This window comes from Fusarium graminearum, chromosome 2, assembly GCF_000240135.3.
Source record: "Fusarium graminearum PH-1 chromosome 2, whole genome shotgun sequence".
NCBI lineage: Eukaryota > Fungi > Ascomycota > Sordariomycetes > Hypocreales > Nectriaceae > Fusarium > Fusarium graminearum.
The window spans coordinates 7944092-7971120 of record NC_026475.1 but is presented as its reverse complement, the minus strand read 5'-3'; the positions used below and the strand labels follow the sequence as shown (position 1 = coordinate 7971120).

Genomic DNA, 27029 nt, shown 5'->3' with positions numbered 1-27029 from the left:
CAGAGTCTGGAACAAACATGTAGTACTTCTTATTGGCATATTATATATACAGAATTGTAATTGACAAAATCTATTTGGAAGGCTCCGCAAACTGAAACGAGAAAGGCTGGACCTTTCCAAAGTTGGGTGTGCCATCAGCATTGGCAGTCAAGGGCTGAGTCATGGCATATCTCGTATCATCACAAGCACCATTCTTGTTAGAAGTAGCATGGAAGGTAATGAAAGTCTGCTTTCCATCGGGACTCTGGAAGAAGCTGTTGTGGCCTGTTCCATAGCTTCCATTCCCACTCTTCAAAACACAACCGTTGGACTTCTTCCATGCAGAAGCTTTGGCGGGGTCAGTCTTTCCATCCCATTCAAGTGTGGCGACGCAATAGTCGGGAGTCCAGCAATAGTTGGCAGAGTAGGCGATGTAGGTCTTTCCGCCGAAATACAGAGCGTTTGGTCCCTCTTGCACGGGGGTGCCGCTCTTTTCCCAGGCCTGATCCGGCTGAGAGATGATGCTGAGAGCTCCAGCAGACATGAAGTCTGACCCAAGTTTGCGAACGCAGGTGGACTGGTACTGAACACCGGTCATGCAAGAGTACACAAAGTAGTTGCCGAATTGATTGGTTCGTAGGATGGTACCGTCGATACCCCAGTCGTCAGAGAGCTTTGCTCCGTAGGACCAGCTATCCCAGGGAGTGGCACCACCTAGAAGGATTGTTAGTGTCGGAGTCCTTCAATAGTATGGTCAGGTGTTATACTAACCTTTGATGACATGTGAACGCTGTCCGGTAAGGTCTTCAGCCTTTCCAGCAGTGTAGTAGATGTACCATTTTCCACCCAAGTAGTGAAGCTCAGGTGCCCACACGTTGGACGATCGCGAAGGGTCTGAATCGGTGTAAATGACCTTTGGGGTAGCAGTCTTGAGGCCCTCGATAGTAGTAGCACGAGAGAGCTGCAGGTTGGTCCACTCTGTCGAGATGAGATAGTAGTAACCACCAGTATAAGTGATTTGTGGATCACCACCTCCCGGGTTTCGAATGGGGTTGGTGTAAGCTCGAGCCGAGCCGATAAGGCCAAGAGCCACGGTAAAGATGTTATTCCAGGAAACCATGATGATGAACGGATGGTTGAGTAGATCGTGATGGGTTATGAAAATAATTGGCGGTCTCTTTCGACCTTTTATCAACTTCGAAGTGCTGTGTTTGGGAATCTCTCATATTACTGCTGTCGTTGCGAACCCCAACTCTTCCGAGCAACCTTCCTATATAGCTCAAGTGCCATCGGTAGACCGACATGTGACTTTACATTTTAGCTGGCGCGCCAAATACAGTCGTTTGCTTAACTTGCCGATCTTTGGCGGACATGTCGATGCGGTCCAATCATGCTGCATGTGCCCCTGTCGACTCCCCAGGTTACATCTTGCATCTCAGATGAGCTTCGGGAGTTTAACCTCCGCACTCACTCTTATAGTGTGGAGTTAGTTAAAACCGGTCCAGTAGAGAACAGATATTTCTCGGGCAAGGTTTTAGTGATCGCGGGAACCCCAGAATATTCAGTGGATGGATCAGGCTAGCTTCGCCGATATACTCAGCAACTGTCACTCTAGCCTGGGCTCGAATGGCTATGCTGTAATACATGTAATCATTCGACAAGATGCATGATTCGTGACGCTACAAATAGTATCGTGTACTTTGTCTCAACACGGAAGGTCAAAGGGTGGCAACAAGTGCGCTACAAACTTGACCAGGTAGGTATTCTTGGTTACCCCCAAGTCTTTCCTCGGCCGAGAGACCTAAGCTAATAGCAAGAACTGGTACCTATGAACAGACCGATAGGGGACGTCAGCTCTTCTCTCTGTCTATGGACAATCTGGGGTAGATCGCGTCGCTCATAAGGCACAATTTGAGTTACCAAATAAGCATGTGGCTTCAATGCATCAATGAATGATCTTGTTGAAGAAATGAAAAAAAAACTAAAAAAAAACTAAATATGTTACTGATCTTGAAAACAGTAACATATCAAGGCAAGAACTTTGCTATATAAAACTAAAGATAGCCACCTGTGCTTGAACGTGTCCCTCCAGGCGCCAGCCTCCAGCGTCTGTCCATGGTCATCTGTGAGATTGTGCATAGTATATGGACTCGTCGAATAAAGACCTTGATCAGTTCACACACTTCATCTTAGTATCCAGCTGAGGAATCTCAAGTCCGACGACCTTTCCAGCTTCCATGTTAAATCGAACAAATATCTCAACATCTGCACCAATTTCCTGCCATGTGATACAAGTGGGAGTACCCTGATCAATAAGAGCACTCCTATCCTGGAACACAGCGACAAATTGGTGCTGAGTCTCATCTCTGACATTAGTGGGGTACACTCTGAAGTCAAGATCGCTGGATTTGATCCCCAACTTTTGAGCAGTGCGGTCCTTGACATTGACCCCATCGATGACAAGTTTCTGAACAACCAGACCATGGCCGTCGCTCGTCGTGTTGAAAGAAGCCATCGAATTTTCACCTTTGAACTGGCCAGCGTACCGAGCCTTTGTGTCTGCTGCAGCAAACTGGGACAGATGCCCAATGACCTCGCTGACGATATCAGCATGTACGTTGAGATCTAGCTTTCGATCCTCAACAGTACTGTCATGGGCCAGAATAGCGAAACCGGCGTTGAAGTCAGTGGTGAGACCGAAGTAACTGGCATACTTGCCAATAGAGCCAGCCTTGGTCAGAGCGTCCATAATCGGTCGGATGTTCTGTCCGGCGCGGTAAACTTCCCAGGGACGGCCGACACCGTTGCGGAGGTTGGAAGTGTCGGCGTGAGACTTGAGCCATCGACGGCTGACGGCGGGAGTAAGAAGATCGGAAGCAAGCATTGAGTGACCGGCTCGAGCAAGGTCTTCCATGGAGCTTACAAATGACAGTGCACTTCAACGCGTTAGTAAAGGAACATATCGAAGTTATGATATGACTTACCCTAGTTCCCCTATCATGGGAATGTTGAGGCTTTCCATGGCAAAGATGTCTTTGCTTTCATGACTCAACAGGCCACTAGAGGTCAGATTCAGGGGGCTAAGGAGAGTATCCTCAAGTATAGAAGACCAGTCTCTGTCAGCTTCTCTCTGCATCGCAAAGACCAGAAGCTGCCAAGCTGCGTATGAAACAACCGGGGTGGTATCGGGCAGAAAATAGGGCGACTTTGTAGCAAATGCCTCCTTGAAAGCTATGAACTGAATCAGTATGGTGGTTGGTGGGGAGTTATAGACATTCTCTCACATTCCCAATCGCAGGGCTCACCTACCACACACGCATTGGCTGTTATTCTGGTCAGTTCTGTATCTAGTGATCTTGGATATGGACAAGCTTACACTCGCGACTCAGTCCAGACACCTGACCAGCAAGAGCCCCTATGGTGATATCCGTCCAGGATGGAGCGTCAGGACTCTCGACATCAGCCAGTTCGGGGAGATACTTGGTAATGGGCGTCTCCCACTGTTCCCCCATTTTAGCGAGCCACGCATACACAGTAAATACCATGGTAACATCACCAACAGGGAACTTGGTAGTGAGGGTCACATTCTTGTTGGAGATCTGATCCTCGGGAGATATATAGTAATACTCAAAGACAATAGGGTCATCTCGAAGTTTCTCGTCTCCGCCAAAGATGACGACTGAGAAGGAAGTGGTGTTGACATTCACCGGACCGTATTTATCGCTGCCACCATTCTGGATAAGGTCATCAAACTTCTTGGTGAAGTCAGAGACCAGTCTCTGGATAGGCTTCGAGGATAGGTCGATGGTAGGCGGGGGATAGTATGCCCCGAGAGGAGCACAGCCAAAGAAGGAGATATCTTCTTCAATGGTTGTAGTTTGTGCGAGAGCTACCACAGTAATGGTACCCAATATGAAGGGGAAAACAAACGGATGCATGATTAATGAGAAGTAATGTAAATTCGGGTTGTTGGAAGGGATGAGATGATTGATAGAGTGCTATAGTTTCAGACGTGGGATCTCGTCTTTATACTTGCGCTCATGTATTGAATTTGGACTCTGAGCGACACCCATGTTCGCGTTTCACTCCACACATATGCTACCAGCCAAATGCAGATTGAGGCTTAGAGACATGACTACATGGATAACTATGGATATTTTGAACACCGAAATTACGAATTGCACTACAAATGGTGTCTATCCAATGACATGCACAGTTCAGAGCTCTTACTCCGTACTTTAATCCGACTTGCTCCGTACGGTATACACTTAGTCCGTATCTTAGTCCGTACCACAATTCTTAGTCCGACTCGGACTAACGAGTGAATAACGGCAAGATAGCCAGGCAGGAAGAAAAATGAAGTATTATTTGAAGAATAAGTATCTAGCTGGCCCATGCAAAGTTCATTGGAAAGTCGATTGGGTCCGCGAAAAGAAAAGTACTTATGTCCAAGTCTGGGTTCTGATACCATTCCGACCCGCCGCCCATGTTCCAGTTCTGGTACGGAAGTGGCATACTGACGGGCATCCCACTAGTATGGTCGCTGAGGGATATCGAGGGTTGCGATCCAGAAGAAGGGCTTATAGATGAAGTTGAATCGGCTGTCTGCTGCGCGACTTGTGATAGGTACCAGTTCTCCAACCGTCGTACACGCTTTACTATGCCGTGGAATGGATGGTCGGCTGACGCGTCTGGACCGGGCACGGCTTCAAATCTGAGGACAAGTTGACGAAGGGTGTGCCCCATATCCAGGAAACGTCGGAGTTGTTGGGTAAATCCTGAAAGGCTACCTCGAGCAGCTATGAGATCAAGACGAACAGCTAGGTTGAGGGCACAGTTCATCATGATCCAGCCCATGTTGGACATTGCTACTTCTTCACCCTGCGGCATCACCAGAATAACCCCAATGAGGGATCTGGTAGCCGACATACTTGTAGAGAGCCATTCATTAAGAGTCGTCTCGTCTTGAAATGGGTTCTGAAACTTGTCGAGGCCAAAAGCTGTTCCTCGCGGCGAGGATTGGCTGAGCATAAGTTCGAGGATATGTATCTGAAGAAGTAATGGTGCTGTAACTCATTGTGTCAGATACGTTTGAGAGCACATAACGGTCTACTTACGACTTTCACTCAACGGGAAAGGCAATGTTGATTTGATATCCAAGCACTTCTGGGTGATCTCCTGACATTCAGTGAAGAATTGCAAACCATTGTCAGTTGTTGCAGTTTTGCAAACGAGATCTTCAATATTCTCAATAAGGGTCTGAACTCGTGTTATGTAAGGCAAAAACTTGTCAGTGGGATACTGATTCAGCGAAGCGAGATGCTCGCAGCAAGCCAAAAGGTATGTAGTGTTGAAGACTTGGCGGGATTTTTGGAGAATGATGGAGGAGCTGCAATTAGATTAGGAGCAGTCATACACTGGGTTTCATGATTGGCTTACCTTGAGGATAAGTAGTATGCACCTGCAAGAGCTCTCATCTCGTCTGGCTGCCAGTCGGGTTTGTTCTGATACCTTCCGCCTTCGGCACTCCAAAGCTTAGGCTTTCGAGGCCTGTCAAGACGTAGGTCGCTGATTATACTTGTAATCAGGTGCAGATGCTGGATGTATCGTTTGGGTTTCGGTTGATAGTGCGCCCTGCATTATTTAGCAACTAAATTCTTGATCTTTGGCAAAGCAACCGCACCATGCAACGTGGATAAGCAGTCCCTGCAACAAATCCAGTTGGTTAAAGTCGCCGTCGACCATCCTCACAGCGACTATCTGCTTGAATAGATTGCCAAGTGCAACTTGTGTGCCCACTTCAGTGTATGACGCAGCGGCTAGCATGGCTAGGCAGGCACATGGGTGTTGTGAGTTTAGTTCTTCAATAGAACTATCACTGGGGAAGAGAACGAATGGGAAGTATGGAATGAATCGACGTGTGAAGGTTTCCAAGAGACTTTGCCCTTTCTCGAAAGTCAAGATGCCCTGTTCAAATGGATCCAGTGATGCATCTTTGTTAAGGATATCATGATCCGCTTCACTGCCCCGTGCTTGCTGTTGTCGATTTGCTGGTGATTTGGAAGATCTGTCTGAGACAGATTGCGCTCCTAATCTTTCCCTACCGTTTCTACATCAGTTTGGGATAGTTCTTCAATAGAATATACTAACCGCTGACGGTTCACATTTTGACGTCTTCGGGCCTGGTTGAAAATGCATGTCTTGCCAAGTCGTAGACAACGGTCGCATAAATCAGAATCTTGTGTCTTTTCACATCGAATCTTCAGATGGAAACATGTCTGACATGTTTTCAGCAAGGGCATGGGCGAGCGGCGATCATTTGACGGACTCATTGTTTAACGATGTTAAGCTTAAAAAGTAGTTAGGGATGATATATTTTTAGCGAATATTTGTTGAATCCAAGGTATGACATGATAGTGGAAGATTTGGTCACGTGCAACGATAACAATCCGAAATCCGTCCCAAAGGATGAGGCTGTGCATCATTGAACGCGTAATTCGCGTGTCAAAACCGTCGTAATGAAGGACGCCTGAAGTGTTATGCTCCTTCCTGATTTTGAACTGTTCTTGTGGAATCTTTGTCTCTGCGATCTCTTATAGACAATCAAGAGGTGACATCGTGGAAGGGTTAAAAGAGTGAGTGTGTGCAGGGTAAGGGCGGACTTGCGGGCTGTATCAGAATGAGAGGGGATTGTCAGCCTGCACTAACTCCGGATGGATCGGTCGATGGATTTAGAGGACGGGAATAAGCTAGACGTTCTGGAATATCTCTCTCCTAGTAATCTTGCATATGAAACCAGATGTGGACAAGCATTTACTTAGACATGGTGTGTTTGTAGATTCTGCCCCTCAACTGCTGCTTCCACTCCATAAATCTTAGCAAGGTTTATTCGACCCAGAACACAAATGGCATATGTCAACAGTGGGGGCAAAATCCCATCAGTCAGCAGTCTGTATTTGAAGTCATTGTAGATACTCTCAGATCCTTGGATAACGTAGCGATTATATTATTGATCCCCTACTATAGTACACAGAAGGTGAAGCCTCAACTTAACCCCCAACGCCAAGCGACACTCGGACCATGTTAGTACACAGTAGATGTTGCTCGCCAAAGCCAGGTAGTGGCTCATCTACATGCCATTAAATATTCCGTCCGCTCAACGAAGAGAGTCAGTTTAGCGAAGGCCGATCAGGTTTGCGGGGAACGAACCCCCAACTCTAGTTATGGTACTGATCGCCAAACAGTCTCTTGATTTGAACTTTAACGTGACTTCAAAAGGGCAGCTGCTCGGTCCCTTCTAGACCGATGACCGAAATGCAGGGGGCTATCAACTTGGTGATTGTGAAATGGCTGAACGGGGTATACAAACCGAAATTAGCTGCATAATCTCATTATGCCTCTCAATGGCGTCACTTTATATATGCCAGTATATACAAAAGTCTTTCAACAATCGTTATTGCTCACTCATCTTCTACATCTTCTAGTATAAGATAAATTTTGGTAGTCGTTGCAAAATGCTCCGACAAGCCGTCCACTCCTTTCTGCTCGCCGCACTCGCGGGTCAAACCATCGCAGCACCAAGCAACTCCTCATCAGCTGCCAAGGTCAACTGGCTCGGCGAGAAACCCAACTTCACCTCAGGAACTACCTTTGGTGTCCCTTGGCCTCAATCAAAACATTTTCCTAAAAACACAAAGTTCACGGCCTCAGGTGCATCAGGTCAGAATATTGATCTTCAGTCTTGGGTCACTGGTTACTGGGCTGATGGCTCGGTAAAGTGGACTGGCCACGCGATCCCTGCCTCGGAGGATGTCCTTGATGAGTACACCATCAGGGCTGTAGCTGGCCAGAATGGCATCAACTCGACTAGTCCTACCGGTAGTGGGAAGAATACTCCCAGCATCTCAGTCACTCAGACATCAAGCGACATCAAAGTCGATACTGGAAAGGTGGCCGCCATCTTCCCCAAAAAGGGCTCTGTCATCGTCAAGGAAATCACAACCAGCGATAAGCGCATCGCTCAAAATGGCAGACTTATCCTTCAATCTCAATCTGGCGTTTCCCATCCCTCTGATGAAGACAGCGAAGCCTTCAAAACACTTCGCTTCCAGAGCAACATCGACAACGTGACAGTCAGTGACCAAAACTCAGTACGAGCTCTAGTCACAGTTCGAGGCAAGCACGAGGCAGCTGATAAGTCGGGCCATGATTCTTGGCTACCATTTGTCCTTCGCTTCTATCTTTATTCTGGTTCTGAGTCGATTAAGGTTATTCACAGTTTGGTGTTTGATGGAGATGCCGAGAAGGACTTCATTTCTGGTGTGGGTCTTCGTTTCGATGTTCCACTTGAAGGTGAAGAGCTCTACAATCGCCATGTGCGAATTGCTGGTGTTGATGGGGGACTTCTTAGTGAAGCGGTTCAAGGCATTACAGGTCTTCGACGAGACCCTGGTGCCAACGTCCGAGCTGACCAATTTGATGGCAAAGAGTTGCCTGATAAGTCTACATGGGATGTCCGTGTTTCAAGCCGTATGCACTGGATCCCCCCGTGGAACGACTACAGCTTGAGTCAACTATCATCTGATGGATTCACTCTCAAGAAGAGAACCAAGTCGGGCCAAAGCTGGGTCACCATCCCTGGAGGCACTCGTGCAGAAGGACTGGCCTACCTTGGTGGTGCTACCGCAGGAGGCCTGGCGGTTGGTCTTCGTGACTTCTGGAAGAGGTTCCCCACTGGTTTTGACATCTCTTCTGCGGCGTCCGATACTGGGTCGATCACTCTTTGGCTCTACAGTCCCTCTGCCGATCCTTTGGATCTTCGACCATACCACGATGGACTCGGACAGAAGAATTACACTGACCAGCTCGATGCTTTGGAGATTACCTACGAAGATTGGGAAGAGGGTTTTGACACTCCCTACGGCATCGCTAGAACTAGCGAAGTCTATCTCGTTGCCTTTGACAAGACACCCTCTCAGGATACTCTTGCTAGCTATGTGTCTCAAATCAACAACCCACCTGTTCTTGTTCCAGAAGGCGAGTACATCAGCAAGACCAAGGCCCTCGGATCATACTGGGCTCCTGCAGATACGTCTAGTGCTGCATCAAAGAAGTTGGAAGATAACATTAACTTCCTTGCCAAGTTCTACCAGGACGAAGTCGAGCATCGTAGATGGTATGGATTCCTGGATTACGGTGACTTCATGCACACCTATGACCCAGACCGTCACGAATGGCGATACGACATTGGTGGATACGCTTGGGATAACTCAGAGCTATCGCCCGATCTGTTCTTTTGGCAGTACTTCCTTCGTACAGGCCGCGAGGACATATATAGATTCGCCGAGGCACTCACCCGACATACCGGGGAAGTAGACGTCTACCATATTGGCAACTGGAAAGGACTTGGAACTCGACACGGTGTTCAGCACTTTAGTGACAGCGCGAAGCAAGCCCGTATCTCACAGCCTCAGTATAGGAAGTACTTCTACTACCTATCTGGTGGAGACGACCGTATTGGTGAGCTATTTGAGGAGCTTCTCGATACAGACAAGACATATGGTGTTCTTGACCCACAACGAAAAGTCCGAAAGGATGGTTGGGTTCCCACGCCAAATGCAACAGTCGCTTTCAGTCTGGGAACAGACTGGGGTGCCCTTGCGGGTGGCTGGTTGATCGACTGGGAACGCCGAGGTCCTCGTTGGGAAGAATCCAAGGCCAAACTCACCAGCACCGTGGAGAGTATCGCCAAGCTTAAGAATGGTTTTGTCACAGGCAACGGCCTCTACAATCTTCAGAACTGGACCCTCGGTCCTCCTCCTGCTGATCCGGATAACAAGGGTCACGTAGACGTCTCCCATCTCTCAGCTGTTTTTGGTCTACCTGAAGTCGTATCCGAGCTGATTGAGTACGCTGGTGATGATCTTCCCAAGGGTTTCAAGCAAGCATGGCTCGACTACTGTTACTATTTTGAAGCTACAGCCGCCGAGCAACAGGCCCGTTACGGAAAAGACTTCGGAAAGTTGAACTTGTACCAGGGTCATTCTCGTCTTACAGCCTATGCGGCAAACCAGCAAAAGAACGGGACAATGGCGAAACTCGTTTGGGAGAAGTTCTTCAACAGTGATGGTTTCAAAGCACCTGTTGCCACTTTCGAAACAACACTTATTCCTGATCATGAAGGACTTATTCCCGGAAAGGAGGCACCATGGGTCTCGACAAATGATGTTGCACAGTACGGACTGGCTGTGATCCAGAATCTTGCTCTAGTGAGGGATTCCCTTGAGGACTTCAAACCCAAGGCTTGAACTTTGACCCCGGTTGAGGATATTTCGTTTGTTGAGACTCATTCATTGTATTTTATTATCTCTGCTTTGCATTCCTATATTTATGTTCAATTATCTCTTTCCTCCTACAGACTCCATTGTGACTCTTGACAATGAAAATACATGATCCGGGCAAAGAATCGTGCAACTGTCCCTGCGATCCTCCTATCCCCAGGAACATAGATACACGAACAGTCGGATTCCATATTGCTCGATAGGAAACTATTGAGATCCTCAATCTTTGGGTAGAGCCGGTAAATAAAGACGCGTTCCTATCCTTTAATCATCAGATGCATTCAGACTGGTAGTGAAGGTTGACTTACAGCTGTTGGCGGTCGTCGTCTATGTTTTTGAACGCTCCATCTGGTCTAGTCGACGCTGCATCTGTGCGATGTCACGCTGCAATCGAGCAACCCTAAATCTGTAATCTGTTTTGATGGCTTGTGTCTCGGCAGCTATACTAGCAACCTCTCGTTTCATCTCGACTGTGTAGAGGTAAACGTATTCGACCCTTTGCGGATACGCATTTTCGACTTGTGCTGACTGTGGCTTGGCTTGGCTATAATGCGTGAATGTCAGCGGCTTGGTTAGTTGTAACCTTTGGTCGTTGACGGGAGAAGAGGATGTACGTGACCCCTTGATCACGCGAGAGACTCGCTCAATACGTCGTGGGTGATTCATTGTGAGATATAGCGAGGTTTGGTTGTAATGAGGGTTTGTTGCGATTTCTGGCAATGAACTGTAAGATTTAATAATTAGTTAGTGGGACAGGGTCCTCAGAGTATTTAAAGGTTGAAAGGATTTTAGTCAAAGGTTAAGCAGTAACCTTGGGTTTAGATTTATTCTATTGAGTTTATATACATTGGGGCTTTCATTATTCTCCAATGAACAAAAACCTTGTTCCAGAACCGATAATTGTATCTGAAAGTGAGCTCACAAGACCCTGGGCACCCTTTTACCCTGATCAGAGGGCTTGCCTTATGCTTCACACCTTTCAATCAAGGGCTTCACTCCACACCCAAAATCTCTCAACTTCATCCAAGACCGTAGCTTAGAAACGATCTGTCGTAGGGCTATCAATAGAGTTAGATGTCATAATCATTTATTGGTGGACCTGTCGATTACCTTCTTTTCTCAGCTCCTTGGCCTCATATCTTAGGCGTCGTTTGAGTGTCGTCAACTTTTCCAATTCTCGCTTTATCTCCTTTAGCGCAGACCTCAGCTGATCCATGTCCTTCCAGTATTCGCGAGGCACATCCTTCTGGTAGATTTTGATCTCGTCTATTATTTCTCTGGCGCGCTGCTTGATGCCTCGGATGTAGGGTTTGATCTTACAAAGCTCCTGCTCGATCTCGGACCTGCGATGGCGTAGATTCGATACGTCAGGTGAGCTTTGGTTTGCAGGGATTCTATTCTCTTGCTTTGTTGAGCTGTTCATGATGCATCTTGTGATTCGGGGAGTCTGGATCGTTGGTTTTGCGACTTTGGGCTCACGCCGTGTGAATGGTTTGAATGATATAGAGGGGCTTCTAGGACGAATTTGGAGATTTTTGAATGGGTGAAAAAAGACTGCAAAGGCTAACTGTCACTTGACCTGCAGCTCCGTCAATTTGCTATCTTGCGATAATCAGGGTGTCAATGCCCTAGAACCCAAATCCCCACTACGTGTGTTGTTCAAACTTTACTCATGCCTCTGCTCATTATTGTGATGAACTGCAATGCTTTCCATGAATGATGATCACGTGTTTCGGTATGATAGTTATTCATTATGACTGTATAAGCTCAAAGTACATTGTCCATCCCAATCCTCCTCTAAGACTTCATAACCTCAGACAAGCGGACAACACTAGCGCTAACAGTGTTCTTACCACCTGCTGGTGGCAAGATGCCAGCGCCCATAATCATGAGCAGATCCGGATCCTTCTGGAAAGTGAGGAGAGAACGGGTATAGGCAGTTGGCTGAGGAACGTCCCACTTCTTCCAAGCAGATGCGTCACCAAGAGCCTGGTTGGTGAAGATCTCAGATCGAGTACCACAGCTAACAACAATGGTACCATTCTTGCCACCATAAGGAGTCCAGACCACGTAGGGAGAGCCAGCAGGGGTGGTTCCGTCGTTGGAAACAATCTGGTGGTGAGCCTTGTTGAGGAACTTCTGGGGATCCTTGGAAAGACGGTAGTAGACGGGGAACCAGTAGTCGCTGCCAGCAGGAGGGTTAGGGCCACCACCGTACTCGTAGACGTAGATGTACTCGTTGTTGGGCAGCTTGGCGACAGTAGGCATACCGGGACGGGCGTAGTAGTCGGCATACTTAGTGTCGTCAACAACCTTGGACCACTTCTTGAGATCGGTGGTGGTTTGGTGGACAAGCTTTTGCGAGTGAGTGGCGTTGTCGCGCTGGTCGGAGTAGTACAGAATGAGCTTCTCCTTGTAGGTCATCAGGAAAGGCTCCCAGACAGGAGTGAGGCTAGGCGTCCGTTAGTCTTGATCTCATTCGTAATTCGAGATTTTACTTACCCAGGGTTGGGCAGAGCTTCGCCACCAAGAGCAACATGGCTGACAAACTCCCAAGTGTAACCCTTGTCGCGACTAGCATAGACCTCGATGAGAGTCTCGCTAAGATCCGAAGGGATACTGCTGCCTGAGCAAAGGACGGTTCCCTTGGGGTACTTTCCAAAGGCACGAGGAAGCTCGTAAAGCTGGGGCTGGTATCGCAAACCCCAGTTGTTCTGGGTGTCTTTGACCTTGGAAATCTCCTTCCAAGTCTTGCCACCGTCCTTGCTCTTCACAATTGGAAACCACACGTTTGGAGGCTCGGGGGAGTAGTTCTCCCAGGTGCCGAGCAGGGTGCCATCTGACAGCTCAAGAGGACGGGCGTAGAGGACCTGGGGATCTCTGTAGTTGGTAGGAGGATCAAAGATCTCAACATTGCTGAAAGTCTTGCCCTTCTGGGCAGGCTTTGCTGCCACGAGGGGCAGCAGGAAAGAGACGATGGCGGCGAAACGCATGATGAGACCTGTCTATGTTGACGATTGCAGGATGCTGAGAACAGAGACCCGAACGGAGATGCGGTCGAAGCCGTCTATTATATAGGTGCCTAGCCATCAATCTCCATCGCGTAACGAGCAATGCCCCGCCCATGGCATGTCATCCCATGTTGCATCGTCATGGCTAGTATCCGTCGAGTATAGTGTAGTTAGTTTACTTGACGCGGAGAAACTGAGCTCCAGAGTCCGGGGTCGCGTCGTAATTAATCTGGGGAACTTGGGGATTGATTGGAGCGCGAATGAAGTTGGCCGAGGAAATAGAGACGCGCACCAATTAACGCTGAAAGATTGTCGGTGCAGATCCTGGGCCCGTCGGTCGTATACAAGGATCTGAATGTTTAGTTGGTCTTGACATTGCGGGGATGAGAAGCGGTAACTTTTAATAGGAGCAAAAAGGTTTGGGGTTTCGGCCGGTTCGAGCCCGAGATCAGCAGCTTGATGGGATGAAAACATAATGCCTCAATATGGCCAAGTTAGTTGATGTATTCCCTGTCGGCGACATACAGCGGAATTAGACCCTGGTCGATTTTCGGTAGCCTCGGCTCATCACGGTGAATAAGGTTTTGATGGTGAGGCTCATTACAGGCACGAGACCTAATCGCGTGGTTATGTTGTATCAAGATTATATTATTCTATTTCTTAACCAAACAACTGGGTATTACATCGCTGACATATTACCGAACCAAACAAACACGCTTATAGCATCCAAACCTATCAGCCCATGGAGACTTTCCCGATTAACACCCACTAGTCTAGTGTCCACCGTTTAATACTTGCTCAATTCATATGAACTCTTCCCACGTAGTACCTTGCCCTTCCAGAACAATAGCCATGGTACCGGGATAAATGCCAGACTAATGAACGCAAAGACACTTCCAGCCCAGTTGATGCCCATCTCCTGGTACATTTGGAACACAAAGTTTGGAAAAGCAGCTCCGAGTAAAAAGCGAAAGATTCCGTTTGCCGCGACAGCTGAAGACATGTCTGAAGGCTTGAAGGCACTGGACAAATAGGCTAGACAACTTAGGAATGAAGCCATCGTTCCCCAGGCGAAAGGGACGCCAGCCATGACAGGGACGATCCAATGCACCGATGGATCAGGGGCCCATGCATACCACTATTTTGAGTTAGCTTGGCCTACCACTTACGGTGATTTGGAGATACTTACGAATAATCCGATTGGTACGAGTAAACTTCCAACCAGTGCTGCATATAGTCTATGCTCTGGTGCCACTCTGTCGCCGGTTCTAGCCACTTGCTTCTGGTAGATAGTTGCGTCAAAGACTCCAAAAGTGACGAGACCCAAGAGAATACCTATATTGGTTAGTTCCGCCTGAGGTATACGCGTAGATGGGCTAGCTTACCAATGATGAGACCAATATAGCAAAGACCAATTTGGCGTGCATCGAATTGGTAGACGGTGGAGTAAACATAGCTGTATGAGCCAAAGAAAGAGAATATCATGGCAAATGAAAAGCCAGTGTAAAGACCGAGAACAAGCGACACAGGCTGCAAGTCATAGTTAGTAATTGCAAAGATAAACCCTGGAGAAGGAAGAGACAAACCTCGAATATGCACATGTGCCACGGCTTGAGCATAGCCTTCCCAATCTTTTGCATCGTTGTTGCAATACCTTGACTCTTGGGGTGTCTACCAAGTCTCTTGGCACGCTCAGCGAGAATTTGCTTCTTAGATGTCTCAGAAGAAAAGAAGATGGCGATAGCAACGGGAGTCAGGATGCAAAGAACGACCCAAATTCCCCACTTCCAGTCACCATATTGTTCGATGGCATACGAGCCAATCAGCGGACCCATACTAGGACCAAGGAAAGGTGCCAGCAAGTATGCAATGCCTACACGGCTGATTTGACTGGGCAGCCAAAGGTCAGACATGGTTCCTGCACCCACCGCCATAACACCACTTCCGCCCAGCGACGCGAAGAACCTGAAGATTACGAGGGCGGCAAAGTTGTCGGAAGAAACGGCGATAGCGTTGCAGATGATAAGTATAATGATGTTGACTTTGTAGACGACGAGGCGACCATAGAGGTCCGATATGGGGGCGGCGATGCAAGGGCCGAAGATGAATCCCATCGTGTAGAGTGTTATAGGAAGGAGAGCAACGTTCCTACTGGTCTGTCCGAATTGTTGCATGATACCGGGAAGGCCTGCGACAAGCGTTGAGATACCTGTTGTTCTGTGTCATTGTTAGTCAGCGTACCAACTTCAGACACTCTGGTATGAGATACTACATACAAGCCAAAGGTGTATATCGCTGGTATGGCAGTGTGAATAACCTTTTTCCACATCGACCAGTTCATAGGATTCTCGGGATCCTTCTCTCCATCCCAATCCAACTCCTGTGTCGGGTCCGGTGCGATGGAACCGTTGCGTGTGGAATCCTTCTCGCTCTGACTTGGTCGGTCTGACTCGAAGGAATGCCCTTCAAATTGTGTGGCACCACTATACCGCGTGTAATCAGGAAACCCAGGGAAACCTGGATTCCCAGGGTATCCAACCTGTCCAGGCTCAGGGTCTCTCATTAATCTATGTGATTCAGACATGATATAAACGACGACGCTCGTGTAAAGAATTGTGATACGAAATAAATACAGATCTGATCTCAGATAAACGTGGTACATATATACAGCCGTTGGGTGACACTTCCTTGATTCATAGATCTTTCATCGAAACGGTGTGATGCTTATTGCCAACACGTCGGCGTGCTGTAAGCTGACGCAGTGGTTCTACTGTACTGAACTTCTAACTAAGTGGAGGCAAATAAGCAGTTGTTGTGCTTAGACACTAAGCCTCGGGAAGCATAGCCAAGATGTTCAGACGATGTAACAGGCGACAGACGACCGGTGACTTATCTGATCCGCTATACTAGAACAGGATCTGACAGAGGACAATACAGTGGGTATTAGTCCCAAGTTGTGAAAGATACCAGTAAACTGATATCATCACTCTACATCTTGGCAGTTGTAATCTTGCTTTGATACCCAGTTTCTACGTGGTGTACTAAGAACCTGGCAATGATCGACTACATGGTAGTGTAATTCTCTCCGAATTTGTATCACAGATACTGACATTTCGGAAGCAGTTTGAAACCGTGCCACGTCCCTACTTGGTAATGATCAAATCTCACTCAAACAACGTCAGCGAAGCTCAATTGGCGGTGCATATGGACCAAATCTGACAGCATAAGCGCCGTCAGCACCACTAATCATGCTTATCTCCGTAGCTCAAGCGCACAAAGATCATCTTTTTGATTACTCAAGCAAGGTCTTACGCGCCGCTAGATAACCCGCGACTCAGCCTCTCTTGTTTCTCGCCAATCTTTCCCGAATATCTCAACAACCCACACAATAATTCCATATCATTACTTCGCCTTTCCCCAAAATGTCCACCGACGCCGCTCACTCAGCCAAGGCCAAGCCCCTCTCCTACATGGAGAAGCTGTCTGATGAGGTCTTCATTTATAGGCCATCTACTAGTGACTCAGCCACTAGCGGGCCTATGCCTCCAAAGCTCGTCATCGTCGCCAGCTGGACCAATGCGCTTGATGCTCACATTGCCAAATATGTCGATAAGCATAAGCGGCTATACCCAGCTGCGCAAATTCTGCTGGTCAAGAGCTTTAATAGGAACTTTTTTGACCCAAAGGCTCTTGCACATGTTGTGAAACCGATGGTTCCGGTCATCAGGGCTGCGGCTCCTGCGGGTGGCTCGACTTCGGATCCGAGCATTTTAATCCACCTCTTTTCCAACGGTGGCTCATCTTCCATCTCAGCCTTGTACGATGAATATTCTATTTCTGCACACGGGGATGAGGACCCCTTTCTCCCGACTCATGTCATGATCTTCGACTCAGCACCAGGTGCTCAAAGGGCTTCCACTACATATGCATTCTTTGTCGTCGGGTTCTCCAAGCTTCAACTTATTCTTCTATCGCCGCTTATCTTCTTCTTTTCCTGTTGCTGGCAACTGACGAGAAACCTTGGTGTTACCAGGGATTGGCTGGTCTACTGGGGAAAGTCCCATAATGAGGCAGAAGGCAAAAAGGAACGCGAGCTTCGCAGATCCTATATCTACAGCGACAAAGACGATCTTGTCTTGCCTGCTGATGTTGAGATGCAAGCTTCTCAGGCTGTTGAGCTGGGCTTTAATGTGCGGATGGAGAAGTTCAATGGTTCGAAACATGTTGCTCATGCTAGACATGACGATGAGAGGTACTGGGGCATTGTTCAAAGGACTTGGGAGGGTTTTTAAGTCTCCACAGCTTCCCTAACAGGTATTCTTTCTCAATATACTTATGAATACGGGGTTTTTAACCATTTTAAAGCTTCTTGTCACATAATATGATCAAGGCTGAAGTCATCTTCAACTGAAGACTCCATCGCTAAGAGCGTTATGAACTCGGAACACTTCACCTTAATAACTGGATACATTATAAGCCATGGTACCTATACATGGTCACACTTCGGAATGGTATCTGATGTTGACAGATATCGTATGATAGGGTACATCCTTGTCGGTTTTATCCAAGTTTGGCACAACCAACATATATGACAAATTTTCGACCAGGATCATGAAAAGTTGATAAAAAGGATAATTTGTTCTGTGGGGGGGAAGTCGTTTTTGCCTTGAAACTATGCGCGATTAAGAGCCTCGCAATACTGAAATGGCGGACTCTACTGTTAACCACGCGAATGTTATCTTGCCCGATGAAGAGGTCATTCGATCAGACCGCGATCACCATACTGTGAACTGACATCTTACAGAATGAATATGACCGAGACTCCTCGATCGAATCTGTGCGTTACTCTTTCGATTCATCTCATGGCTGGGCTGACCTGATCGTGAACATAGATCAATGCATCAACATCCGAGAGCCTAAGAAGCTCTATATTGGACTATCGCAAAGAAAATGGTCGAACCTATCATCGATACAAGGATGGCAGTAAGGGTTACTATTCTTTACTGTTACTAACCTGGGCTAAACAATTTAGAATACAATCTCCCCAACGATGATATCGAGAAGCAAAGATTGGGCAAGTCAACTCTCAGCTATGAACATTCGTAGATGTTAATACTTCACATCAGACCTCCAGCATAACTTGTTCATCCTGACCCTCGACAACAGACTTGGATTGGCCCCTCCAAACAATCCCGGTGCTGAGGTGAAGCGCGTTCTCGATATAGGAACAGGTACTGGAATTGGGGCGATTGATTATGCAGACGAGCATCTCGATTCAAAAGTCATTGGCGTTGACTTATCCCCGATTCAACCTGATTTGTAGGCTCTCTCTTCTTGTTCAGGTACATTCCTAGCTAACAGATTATGGTCAGTGTTCCGCCAAATGTGGAGTTCTTTATCGACGATATCGAAGAACCGTGGACGTTCTCTGAGCAGTTCGACTACATCCATAGTCGTATGATGACATTCAGTATTAAAAGTTGGCCTGAGCTCGCCAGCAACATCTATAAGTAAGTCTGCTTCCAATTGACAAAGTATAATCTCTCATCCGACTAGCAACCTTGTCCCCGGCGGGTACGTAGAACTCCTCGAGATCGATCTCTTCGCCAAGTCGGACGACAATACTCTGAACGAATACCACAATCTATCTAAGCTCATTCACCTTCTTGATGAGGCCTCTACCAAGATTGGCCGTCCATTCCAAGACAACAAGAAGAACAAGGACATCCTGCGTGATGCAGGGTTCGTGGATGTTGTTGAGACAGTCTTTAAATGGCCCAGCAACGCTTGGCCAAAAGACGTGAAGCACAAAGAGATTGGCCAGTGGCACAATATGAACATGGATCACTTCAAAGGACTTGAAGCTCTTTCCATCGCTGTTTTGACTAGGGTGCTTGGTTGGAGCCAAGAAGAGGTCACAGTCTTCCTCGCCAAGGTTAGGAAGGATATCAACAACAAAGCGATCCACGCTTATTGGCCAGTGTATGTTTTACAACCTCATTCTGGTAGCATCTTTCTGACGTGTACAGCTACTCGACATATGGCAGGAAGCCTCTGAAGTGAAGTTACACGTGCTCTTCGGGAACTTAGGGTAGGGAGATGTTTGACGAGTACAACGCTTCTTCGTCCAAGCTTTATAGGGATCAGTCTTCGGGGCATTTATAACTTGCTGATCTAGATGCATAACTAGAAGTCAACATGTGTAGAATGGAGGGCCTCTCTTACACACAAGGATTCATATCTCAAAGCTTCCTATGCTTACTGGTCCAGACCTCCATGTCGAGGATATGACATCACCCCAAGTATCTATAATGGTTTCCTGCCCCAAACGAACCGCATCGGAAAATATGCTCCAGTATTGGTCAACTCGACCTCCAGATCTTGCACCAATGTATCTAGTCGCTCATCCATCAATGGTTTGAGAGATGGGTCCAAGGCTAAGCCAGGTCAGTATGGAACTTTTCTTCAATTCACTATCAAACTCACCTTTGGCACCAGCTGCAAAGCCCTTCGCGATGACCAAATCTGCCTTTATTCCCAAACTTCCTAGCTCTTGATCCTTGTTTCGCTTCCCAACAGCACGCAACGCCTTTCTCTCCTGGACGTCCTCCAGCCCAGCGTCCACAAGCCAAGATTTCATTTTTGGGGCCTCGAGAGGATCCAGTCCAGACGCTTGACAAACTGCGCGAATGCAAGCAAACATGTCGTTATAACGCGGGTTTTCTTCGCTAGAGGTAGGACAGACTCGATCGCAGTCACCAATTTGGATCCAGCCACCAGGTTTGAGAAGTTGAATGTGCTGGTTGACTACATGTCGCTGGGCGTCACCTGAACCAGCTGCTATGAGTATCATGCGTAGGTTGATGAGGTCGAAGGACTCGTGCCATATCTGAGGTGGTGGGTCCTTGATGTCTTGTTTCACGTACGTGATGCCCTTCGTGGCGGTAGTGGGGAAGAAAGAAGTGTTGATATCAGTACCGAGAAACGTATGGTCACCCCGGACAGCCTCAGGAATGGATGATTGAACATCGCGCATCCACAAACCATCTGCAACTCCGACATCAAGAATTGCTCGAGGGGCGCTGGTAAAGTCAAGTGGTGCAAAGACCAGGGTACCCTCTGCCGCCTGTTTGAAGCCGAGGTGATGGATGGTCAATCGGCCTATATCACTGCTCACATCTTTGTCTTGGGCCTTCAAATACCACTCGGGAGTGGAGTACACTGCGTCGACCATTTTGTATCGTTTGTTGGTGCCAAGTTAATTGACGCAGTGAAGCTGACAGTGAGATTGCTAAGTAGATGGTCAGACCGATTCGGATGATCCTTGCCAGAAACATGCCCTGCTTATTGTGCCAGTACGGCACAGTTATTTAACACTCAGACTGTGCGTATCTCACCTTGAAGTAGTTACTGCAGAATGTAATACTGGTTCCTGAGCACGAGGCATAGTTTTGTTTTCTTGCCATGCGCAGACACAGAAGCGTAGAGAGAAGATGTCTGCCAATTATTTATTATAGTAATTATAATCCTATCTAATTAATCATTACTGTAGTGAGCTTCATATTTGCCCTCTATGGACCAGTTACACTCTATTATCGTCCGTTAACACACATAAGTTCAGAAAAAGAAGAAAGCCGAGGCCATAACCAGTACCAGGCCGCCCAGAGCGGGCTTCAGTTGAGGCACACCATCAGTTACAGGGGCAGCACTTTCTGTGGGTGATGCTTGAGCAGTATCTTTGGCGGTCTTGTCGGGTTTTGTCTTGGTTTCCACATCAAATGCCGTATTTGCTGTCGCTGTAGAGGATATTTCTGAAGCAGAAGATGTAACAGCAGCAGCTTTTGTTGAAGAAGTCACAGAAGTAGTGGTTGCCAATTTGATACCGCAAGCTTTCTCGGCATCAAAAGTGAAGTCAAGGTTTCTGGCCTGGCATTCATCATGCTGCCTTTCAACAGATCCTACACATATGCCATTAGCTTTGCTGACAAGGGAGGGCCCGGTGACGCTCACTGGTCAATACGAGAGCTTCACAGTTCTTAGCCATGCAGCAGAAATAAGCCTCGCGATATTTGTTCTGGGTGCACATGCAAGCTGGGTCATTTGTGCATGAACCACCTGGAAACGAATCATCAAAACATCCATTCTGTAGAAGATGACGCATTAGCTAAAGGTCTTCGACTGTGAAATAAAGACCCTTACGTCGCATTTTGACCTACGTAGCTCAGCTTCCTGATCGAATTGAGGCGTAGCGACAGCAACACTAGACGCCAGGATGCCGATAAGCACAAAGGAGTTGGACAAGCGAACCATGGTGAAGATCTGTTAAACGAATGTAATGGTTCAAGGTTGATTTTTAGGATCGACAAATTCCTGTACAAAAGAGGACAACTCTGTGTTTTAATTAAATTAATAGTTTACTTTACGCGCCTCACCAGTTCGCGTTGAGATGAGTCGCGTTTGGGCTGCGCCTCGGAAATAATACGAATATTTCCAGACACTTATCTTGATTAGGAAGCTCTTCAAGACGGTGGGTGGGGTAATTTGGTGCTCAAGCGAATCAGTAGTCAGAAGAAAGAGTCTTGATGGTCAGACAGATTGCCTGCGTCTTGGAGCATTCAGATATTCTGATATCAGGTGAGATGAATACGAGTTGAGTCACTTTTTGATGCTTGGGAGAGCGTTGATCAGAGTCATAACTGTATTTGAATGGATTTTGTTTGTCTTTTGGTCTCACTCGTGTAAGTTGTCGTGAGGTGCGTAACTACTTTTGACAACTTTTTAGTGAGGAAGACACAACGATGCATTTACATCAGCAATGAGGACCTTTGGGCCTTGCAACGCCTGCATTGACTATATCTTCGGAAATCGTATTAGTTACTATTTATAAGTCACTTACACAGGGTTCTTTCACTTGTATTTGCGGTGTCAAGACCAGATATTCTGTTCATCTACCGATGTCTAGGGTAGTTGACGCGTCGTGGACTGACAGATCACAGAACTAACCCTGGCTCAATAACAGGGGCTACCATCATCACGGAGTGTGTAGATGCCGATCACCGATATCTTATCGCTTATCTTTCCGTCTCGCATTATCTAAACGGACACGAGTGGAGTTGCACAAGCTAGAATGTCACCCTGACAGCAAATCTAGCCGGATCCAGTAGACCCATTCGATCCCTCGACGAGGTTGCCGAAATATCCGTCGCGCCCGCCAGTCGTCACTGAATCCAAGCCACGTTCGAATCGACTCACCGTGTTCAGGAAACGATTCGACCTTGGAGGGATGGAAGTCACTGTCGATCAAACATACATAGCCATGGGAGGCCGCAACTCAAAGAAGCGGACTGACGGGACCTGATCTCTCTATTTTCGACTCTTTGAGGGGGAATCATGAAGCAAAATACTCTCAAGATCCAACCCCACTGATAGAGTATCGTAACCAATCACTGACGACAAAATGCGAGCCATTGAGAAGAGTCAAGACACGGAAATTAGAGCCAAGAACAAGCTGAAAATTCGCAAGCATGGTAAGCTTAAATCCTCGCAGAATAGGTCACTGCAGTGAGACTACTGTTGCATCTGATCCTCTATTATCCAACTTGAAGACCCAAATTAAGACATCTGGAGGCTGTAAGCAACTGGGTTCATTGTCATCTCCGCTAAGCCTTTTGGCCATCATTACCTTGTGAATGGCCGGCTTGCCGATCCCTGTACCTGTCGGGTCAAGCCGCGGACACGTCCGTTCCTGTTTTCCTGGTGGCTGTGCATCATTGGTTCCAGCAGGAGAGATACCCATGCTCAGCTATGACAAAATAAATGAGAATTTACCAAGTAGCTTACCACCCATAATCTTGTGAGAGGTTCCCATATTTTTCTTTCTCTCATAAGCAACCCTCTCAAGTCTACGTGTTTGGGACGATCCTTCGAATGGGACCTCTGTTTGGGGACGTGTTTTGGTCCCTACTGACCCTGGTAGGGCTGACATGCTTGACCTAGATTCTGCCCATAGCACTGCCATTGCATTGAGATGATGATCTTGATTAGGTTTCGTTGTGGAGGGGTTTGCCATGGATGTTGATCCTCTTCCAAATTATATATCAATCGTCGTCGGCACTCTATTGCGAAAATCTCCATCACAACATCTTCTCTTTCACAAGCGACAACATCTAGCAATCCATAACCCAATTGACACCACTTCACCTCACATTACGATGGGTATCTTTAGAGGCGACGACGACAATGACACACCCGTCACTTGTCCAACACATTCGTTAGCTCAAGGTAAGAAAGCAACGGTTCAATCACCACTTAACGCCTCAGCCGCTAACTTGCACAAGATGCCAAGCAAAACTTTGTCGGCGCTCTCAGTTTTTATGAATTTGCCATGATTCTTGGTGGCTCGTGTTCTGCTTTGGCCATGATCATCATGTTCACCTGCAAACAACTCCACGCAACACACCTCTCAAATCCCTCCGAGCAGGTCAAGTATGTCATCTCCAGTACCCAGGTCTCGAATCTGAACTAACAGCCGATAAGGATCATGCGAGTCGGCAACCTCATCTCGGCTTTCGCCCTCATCTCATTCCTCTGCATCTGCTTCCCCAGTGCTGCAGTCTACCTCCAGCCATGGCTGCACGTCTTTGAAGGTTTCGCCCTCGGATCCTTCTTTCTGCTGCTCTGCGATTATGTATCACCCTACCGAGACCAGCGCGATGTCTTTTTCGCGACCAAGCGAAAGAACGGAATGAAGTGGTTCAAGACCCGCTGGATCATGATCTTCCAGATGCCAGTCGTTGCCATTGGCGTCGCTGTCGCCACCGACATCACCCAAGCTGCTGGCGTCTTTTGTCAAGAGAGCAACTCGCGCGAGTTTGCCAACATTTACCTGCGCGTTATCATGACCATCTCGCTCGTTGTTTCCGTTGCATCTATCCTTCAGATGTACATGCTTCTCAAGAAGGACCTTGCGCATCACTCACCGATGCTCAAGCTCACTGCATTTAAAATTGTTGTTGGATTGACATTTCTCCAAGAGGTAAGCGCATTGCAAGTTCACTACAACTATGGATGATTAGTTAACTGATTCCAGATCATCTTTTGGATTCTCGGAGACCAGGGCATCCTCGAGCCTACCGACACACTCACCTACGCTGATGTCCACATCAGTCTCCCCAACCTCGTCACCTGCGCCATCATGGTTCCACTGTCTATTTTCTTCTACATTGCCTACCCTTGGAAGGTTTATGTCCATGGTCACGGCCGGGGAACATTTGCCAAGCTGGAAGAGAACGACAGGCCAGAGCAGTCCTACCAGGGAGGACCATTTGGCATTTATGCTTGGTTGTCAATGATCAACCCATCCGATTCTTTGAAGGCGATCTTGTTTATTGTCCAGGGAACTGAGAGGAGAACATCGTCTGCAACTCCAGTTGCGATGACGGGCTATAACTCGGATGACGCTCTCATGTCGCGTCCTTACAATGCAGACTCTTACTCTGCCACAGCCCAGGGACAACGACAGTAATGATTCAGTTATGTATAGATTGAGATAAACGGCCGTTATGATAGTTTTCTATAGTTGAGACAAATAAAGTTCAGACCTAAAGAATATTTGCTTGTGTCATTCATCTTCGTGCCGCCTGACACTGCCAATTTCCATTCAGCTTTGGACAACTTTCTGTTTCAAGAGCAAGGGACAAACTAGTTTTAGTACATGGACGCTAACTGGGGTACAGTCTTCAACCAACCAGGACTCGCCTTAATGGCTCAGTGGTAGAGCGTGTCACTAGTAATGACAAGGTCCACGGTTCGATCCCGTGTTGAGGCAATCTTAACTGTGAACAAGTAATTGTTCACAATTTCCTTTTTTGCCTTCTTGACCTCTGGTCAACTATCTTGCGGGGTCTGTTTCTACGGAATGGATCCAGCATCATGTGAAAATATTCCTAAGTGCCAACCCAGACTCGAATCCGCACCAAGTCTCATGCCCGGACCCCAGTTACCAATCAGACTTTGGCCATAACAGTATACCATTTAACTCCCATATACTCGTCGTGAAGATTGGTGCATCCATCTCCGTCCCATTTCGCCCATGATGTCGTCCCTGACTCTTGATCAAACAGGCACCATTTCCCCCGCCTGGCCTCGCATCTAACACCTCTTTTCTGAAGGTCATGCAACAGGATATCCCCAGGAGTTTCCTCAGATGGTCTCCTACGAAGAGGAGATCTGACTATGAGCCCGTACAGATATACTTGGCTCAACCTAGGAAGCTCTGATTCACTGGTGAGCATACTTCCGAGTGACTCAATAAGCGCTTTGTTGCCAGTGCCGGATGAACCGGTGTTGAGGAACTCTTCCTCCGAGAACCCTTCGTTATCTTCCACACCAGCCCCAGGCCTTTGGTCTAGTATCAAGGTCTCAAGTGTTTGGGATGAAGCTACCAGGATGTTCCTCCAGGATTCAAGGGTAGCCTTGTCCGCGCATGTTGACCAGCCGTTCATCTGGTTGAAGTAATCTCCCCGGCTATTGCAGGGTTGACAAAGGTGCACGTACTTCAGCTTCCGAAATGATGAAGAGAAATCGGGGAAAAAGTCACCTAATGGACGAGGAATAACTCCACCTCTATAAGTCTCCTGTCTGACAAAGTTGAGGTTGTCAACCGAGTCTATACCGACGTCGCCGGGCTTTGGGTCGTCTAGCATTCCGAGCTCCAGGTGCTCCAGGCTAGCATGGGACCTTAGTACATATGCTGCAAAATCTCGTGGTATGTACGCGAAAAGTGTTGCGTGTTTAAGATTGGCTAGAGGTGGCGCATCACACAATAGAAAGCCGAAGTCGCCATTGTGCAAGGTATCGGAGCTGCCGTGTAACTCAAGTGCCTCAAGTCTAGTGAAGTAGGGTAAAATGTTCCATATTGGATCCGCGACCCTATCCATCTCAGATTGCCAACTTGGTTCAATCACCGTACATAGACTTCTCACTCTACCAGCAAGTTGCTTGAGCCGCGCTTCGTCACTCGTGCGTAGACCATGCAGCATCGTGAATAGCGTCTTTGCTCTTCTGCAAATATCGCTGCGCCAGACATGTCTAACTGAGGTATTATAAGGACGTGTCGCTGTCCTGTAAGGTGGTGGATGGATGATCTCAGCGCTCGACTCATGATATCCTTTTTCGTGAAGTTCGATATCTGACCAAAGGCAAGAGCTAGCTATGGATCCTAGTCTCTTGCAAGTGAAACTGAGGCAACAAAGCTCTTGCGGAGAACTATCGCGAAAGATTTGGAAGAGGATCTCGCTGGGTAGGGAATCGAGAGTAGCCATCTTGATAACAGTAAGCATTGGTGTTATGTTGAGGATGTACAGCTAAAGGCGAAACGACAGGACAAGACGTGGATTATATCACCATATGTCAACATATTATATTGCTTACGCTGCTGACAGCCCGTGATCAGGCCAAGACTCAACTGGGGAATATGGACCGCTGAGTCTGGGTCGTCTCATGTCAGCTCAGCGAAGGGCACAGCATCTCCAACTCTATGATGTGCTGGTAATCCCATTCGCCAATTAGAAGGGAGTAAACGCTCCTGAAGCCCCAATCGTGACTTTGTAGCGTTAAACGACTTTGTTAGGGCACACTTAGACACTCAGATCTAAGCATACAGTTGACTCTGGGCCTAAAATACTACAAGTTGGAGTCG

General features: G+C 47.5%; 14 protein-coding genes and 1 non-coding gene across 15 annotated transcripts; 5 read left to right on the top strand and 10 right to left on the bottom strand.

Moving 5' to 3' along the window:
- Positions 1 to 70: 70 nt before the first annotated feature.
- On the bottom strand, positions 71 to 1099 carry FGSG_03049 (uncharacterized protein; the record flags this gene model as incomplete). The annotated part of the gene is made up of 2 exons (XM_011324432.1): positions 71 to 693; positions 751 to 1099. 2 exons carry the CDS (start codon positions 1097 to 1099, stop codon positions 71 to 73), a joined length of 972 nt encoding a protein of 323 aa, XP_011322734.1.
- A 1050-nt stretch (positions 1100 to 2149) lies between these two features.
- FGSG_03050 (uncharacterized protein) lies at positions 2150 to 3917 on the bottom strand (the record flags this gene model as incomplete). Its single annotated transcript, XM_011324431.1, has 4 exons — positions 2150 to 2915; positions 2964 to 3210; positions 3264 to 3302; positions 3356 to 3917. 4 exons carry the CDS (start codon positions 3915 to 3917, stop codon positions 2150 to 2152), a joined length of 1614 nt encoding a protein of 537 aa, XP_011322733.1.
- A 445-nt stretch (positions 3918 to 4362) lies between these two features.
- On the bottom strand, positions 4363 to 5805 carry FGSG_03051 (uncharacterized protein; the record flags this gene model as incomplete). The annotated part of the gene is made up of 4 exons (XM_011324430.1): positions 4363 to 5045; positions 5097 to 5368; positions 5419 to 5529; positions 5663 to 5805. 4 exons carry the CDS (start codon positions 5803 to 5805, stop codon positions 4363 to 4365), a joined length of 1209 nt encoding a protein of 402 aa, XP_011322732.1.
- A 1688-nt stretch (positions 5806 to 7493) lies between these two features.
- Positions 7494 to 10286, top strand: FGSG_03052 (uncharacterized protein; the record flags this gene model as incomplete). Its single annotated transcript, XM_011324429.1, has 1 exon — positions 7494 to 10286. One exon carries the CDS (start codon positions 7494 to 7496, stop codon positions 10284 to 10286), a length of 2793 nt encoding a protein of 930 aa, XP_011322731.1.
- A 360-nt stretch (positions 10287 to 10646) lies between these two features.
- On the bottom strand, positions 10647 to 10985 carry FGSG_12525 (uncharacterized protein; the record flags this gene model as incomplete). The annotated part of the gene is made up of 1 exon (XM_011324428.1): positions 10647 to 10985. One exon carries the CDS (start codon positions 10983 to 10985, stop codon positions 10647 to 10649), a length of 339 nt encoding a protein of 112 aa, XP_011322730.1.
- Positions 10986 to 11406: 421 nt separating this feature from the next.
- FGSG_12524 (uncharacterized protein) lies at positions 11407 to 11742 on the bottom strand (the record flags this gene model as incomplete). Its single annotated transcript, XM_011324427.1, has 1 exon — positions 11407 to 11742. One exon carries the CDS (start codon positions 11740 to 11742, stop codon positions 11407 to 11409), a length of 336 nt encoding a protein of 111 aa, XP_011322729.1.
- A 374-nt stretch (positions 11743 to 12116) lies between these two features.
- On the bottom strand, positions 12117 to 13312 carry FGSG_03054 (uncharacterized protein; the record flags this gene model as incomplete). Its single annotated transcript, XM_011324426.1, has 2 exons — positions 12117 to 12771; positions 12822 to 13312. The coding sequence occupies 2 exons, from the start codon at positions 13310 to 13312 to the stop codon at positions 12117 to 12119; spliced, it is 1146 nt and encodes a 381-aa protein (XP_011322728.1).
- Positions 13313 to 13824: 512 nt separating this feature from the next.
- On the bottom strand, positions 13825 to 15914 carry FGSG_03055 (uncharacterized protein; the record flags this gene model as incomplete). Its single annotated transcript, XM_011324425.1, has 6 exons — positions 13825 to 13945; positions 14125 to 14468; positions 14520 to 14665; positions 14716 to 14860; positions 14917 to 15547; positions 15607 to 15914. The coding sequence occupies 6 exons, from the start codon at positions 15912 to 15914 to the stop codon at positions 13825 to 13827; spliced, it is 1695 nt and encodes a 564-aa protein (XP_011322727.1).
- An 838-nt stretch (positions 15915 to 16752) lies between these two features.
- On the top strand, positions 16753 to 17622 carry FGSG_12523 (uncharacterized protein; the record flags this gene model as incomplete). The annotated part of the gene is made up of 1 exon (XM_011324424.1): positions 16753 to 17622. One exon carries the CDS (start codon positions 16753 to 16755, stop codon positions 17620 to 17622), a length of 870 nt encoding a protein of 289 aa, XP_011322726.1.
- Positions 17623 to 18034: 412 nt separating this feature from the next.
- FGSG_12522 (uncharacterized protein) lies at positions 18035 to 19393 on the top strand (the record flags this gene model as incomplete). Its single annotated transcript, XM_011324423.1, is given in 6 exon segments — positions 18035 to 18115; positions 18135 to 18313; positions 18497 to 18649; positions 18703 to 18840; positions 18887 to 19312; positions 19360 to 19393. The coding sequence occupies 6 exon segments, from the start codon at positions 18035 to 18037 to the stop codon at positions 19391 to 19393; spliced, it is 1011 nt and encodes a 336-aa protein (XP_011322725.1).
- A 340-nt stretch (positions 19394 to 19733) lies between these two features.
- On the bottom strand, positions 19734 to 20564 carry FGSG_03057 (uncharacterized protein; the record flags this gene model as incomplete). Its single annotated transcript, XM_011324422.1, has 1 exon — positions 19734 to 20564. One exon carries the CDS (start codon positions 20562 to 20564, stop codon positions 19734 to 19736), a length of 831 nt encoding a protein of 276 aa, XP_011322724.1.
- Positions 20565 to 20947: 383 nt separating this feature from the next.
- Positions 20948 to 21640, bottom strand: FGSG_03058 (uncharacterized protein; the record flags this gene model as incomplete). The annotated part of the gene is made up of 3 exons (XM_011324421.1): positions 20948 to 21288; positions 21341 to 21445; positions 21547 to 21640. The coding sequence occupies 3 exons, from the start codon at positions 21638 to 21640 to the stop codon at positions 20948 to 20950; spliced, it is 540 nt and encodes a 179-aa protein (XP_011322723.1).
- A 2230-nt stretch (positions 21641 to 23870) lies between these two features.
- FGSG_03059 (uncharacterized protein) lies at positions 23871 to 24854 on the top strand (the record flags this gene model as incomplete). Its single annotated transcript, XM_011324420.1, has 2 exons — positions 23871 to 24365; positions 24420 to 24854. 2 exons carry the CDS (start codon positions 23871 to 23873, stop codon positions 24852 to 24854), a joined length of 930 nt encoding a protein of 309 aa, XP_011322722.1.
- A 231-nt stretch (positions 24855 to 25085) lies between these two features.
- Positions 25086 to 25157, top strand: FGSG_20620. The gene has a single exon. It is a non-coding gene; the product is annotated as a tRNA-Thr (tRNA).
- A 178-nt stretch (positions 25158 to 25335) lies between these two features.
- Positions 25336 to 26652, bottom strand: FGSG_03060 (uncharacterized protein; the record flags this gene model as incomplete). Its single annotated transcript, XM_011324419.1, has 1 exon — positions 25336 to 26652. The coding sequence occupies one exon, from the start codon at positions 26650 to 26652 to the stop codon at positions 25336 to 25338; it is 1317 nt and encodes a 438-aa protein (XP_011322721.1).
- Positions 26653 to 27029: the final 377 nt, after the last annotated feature.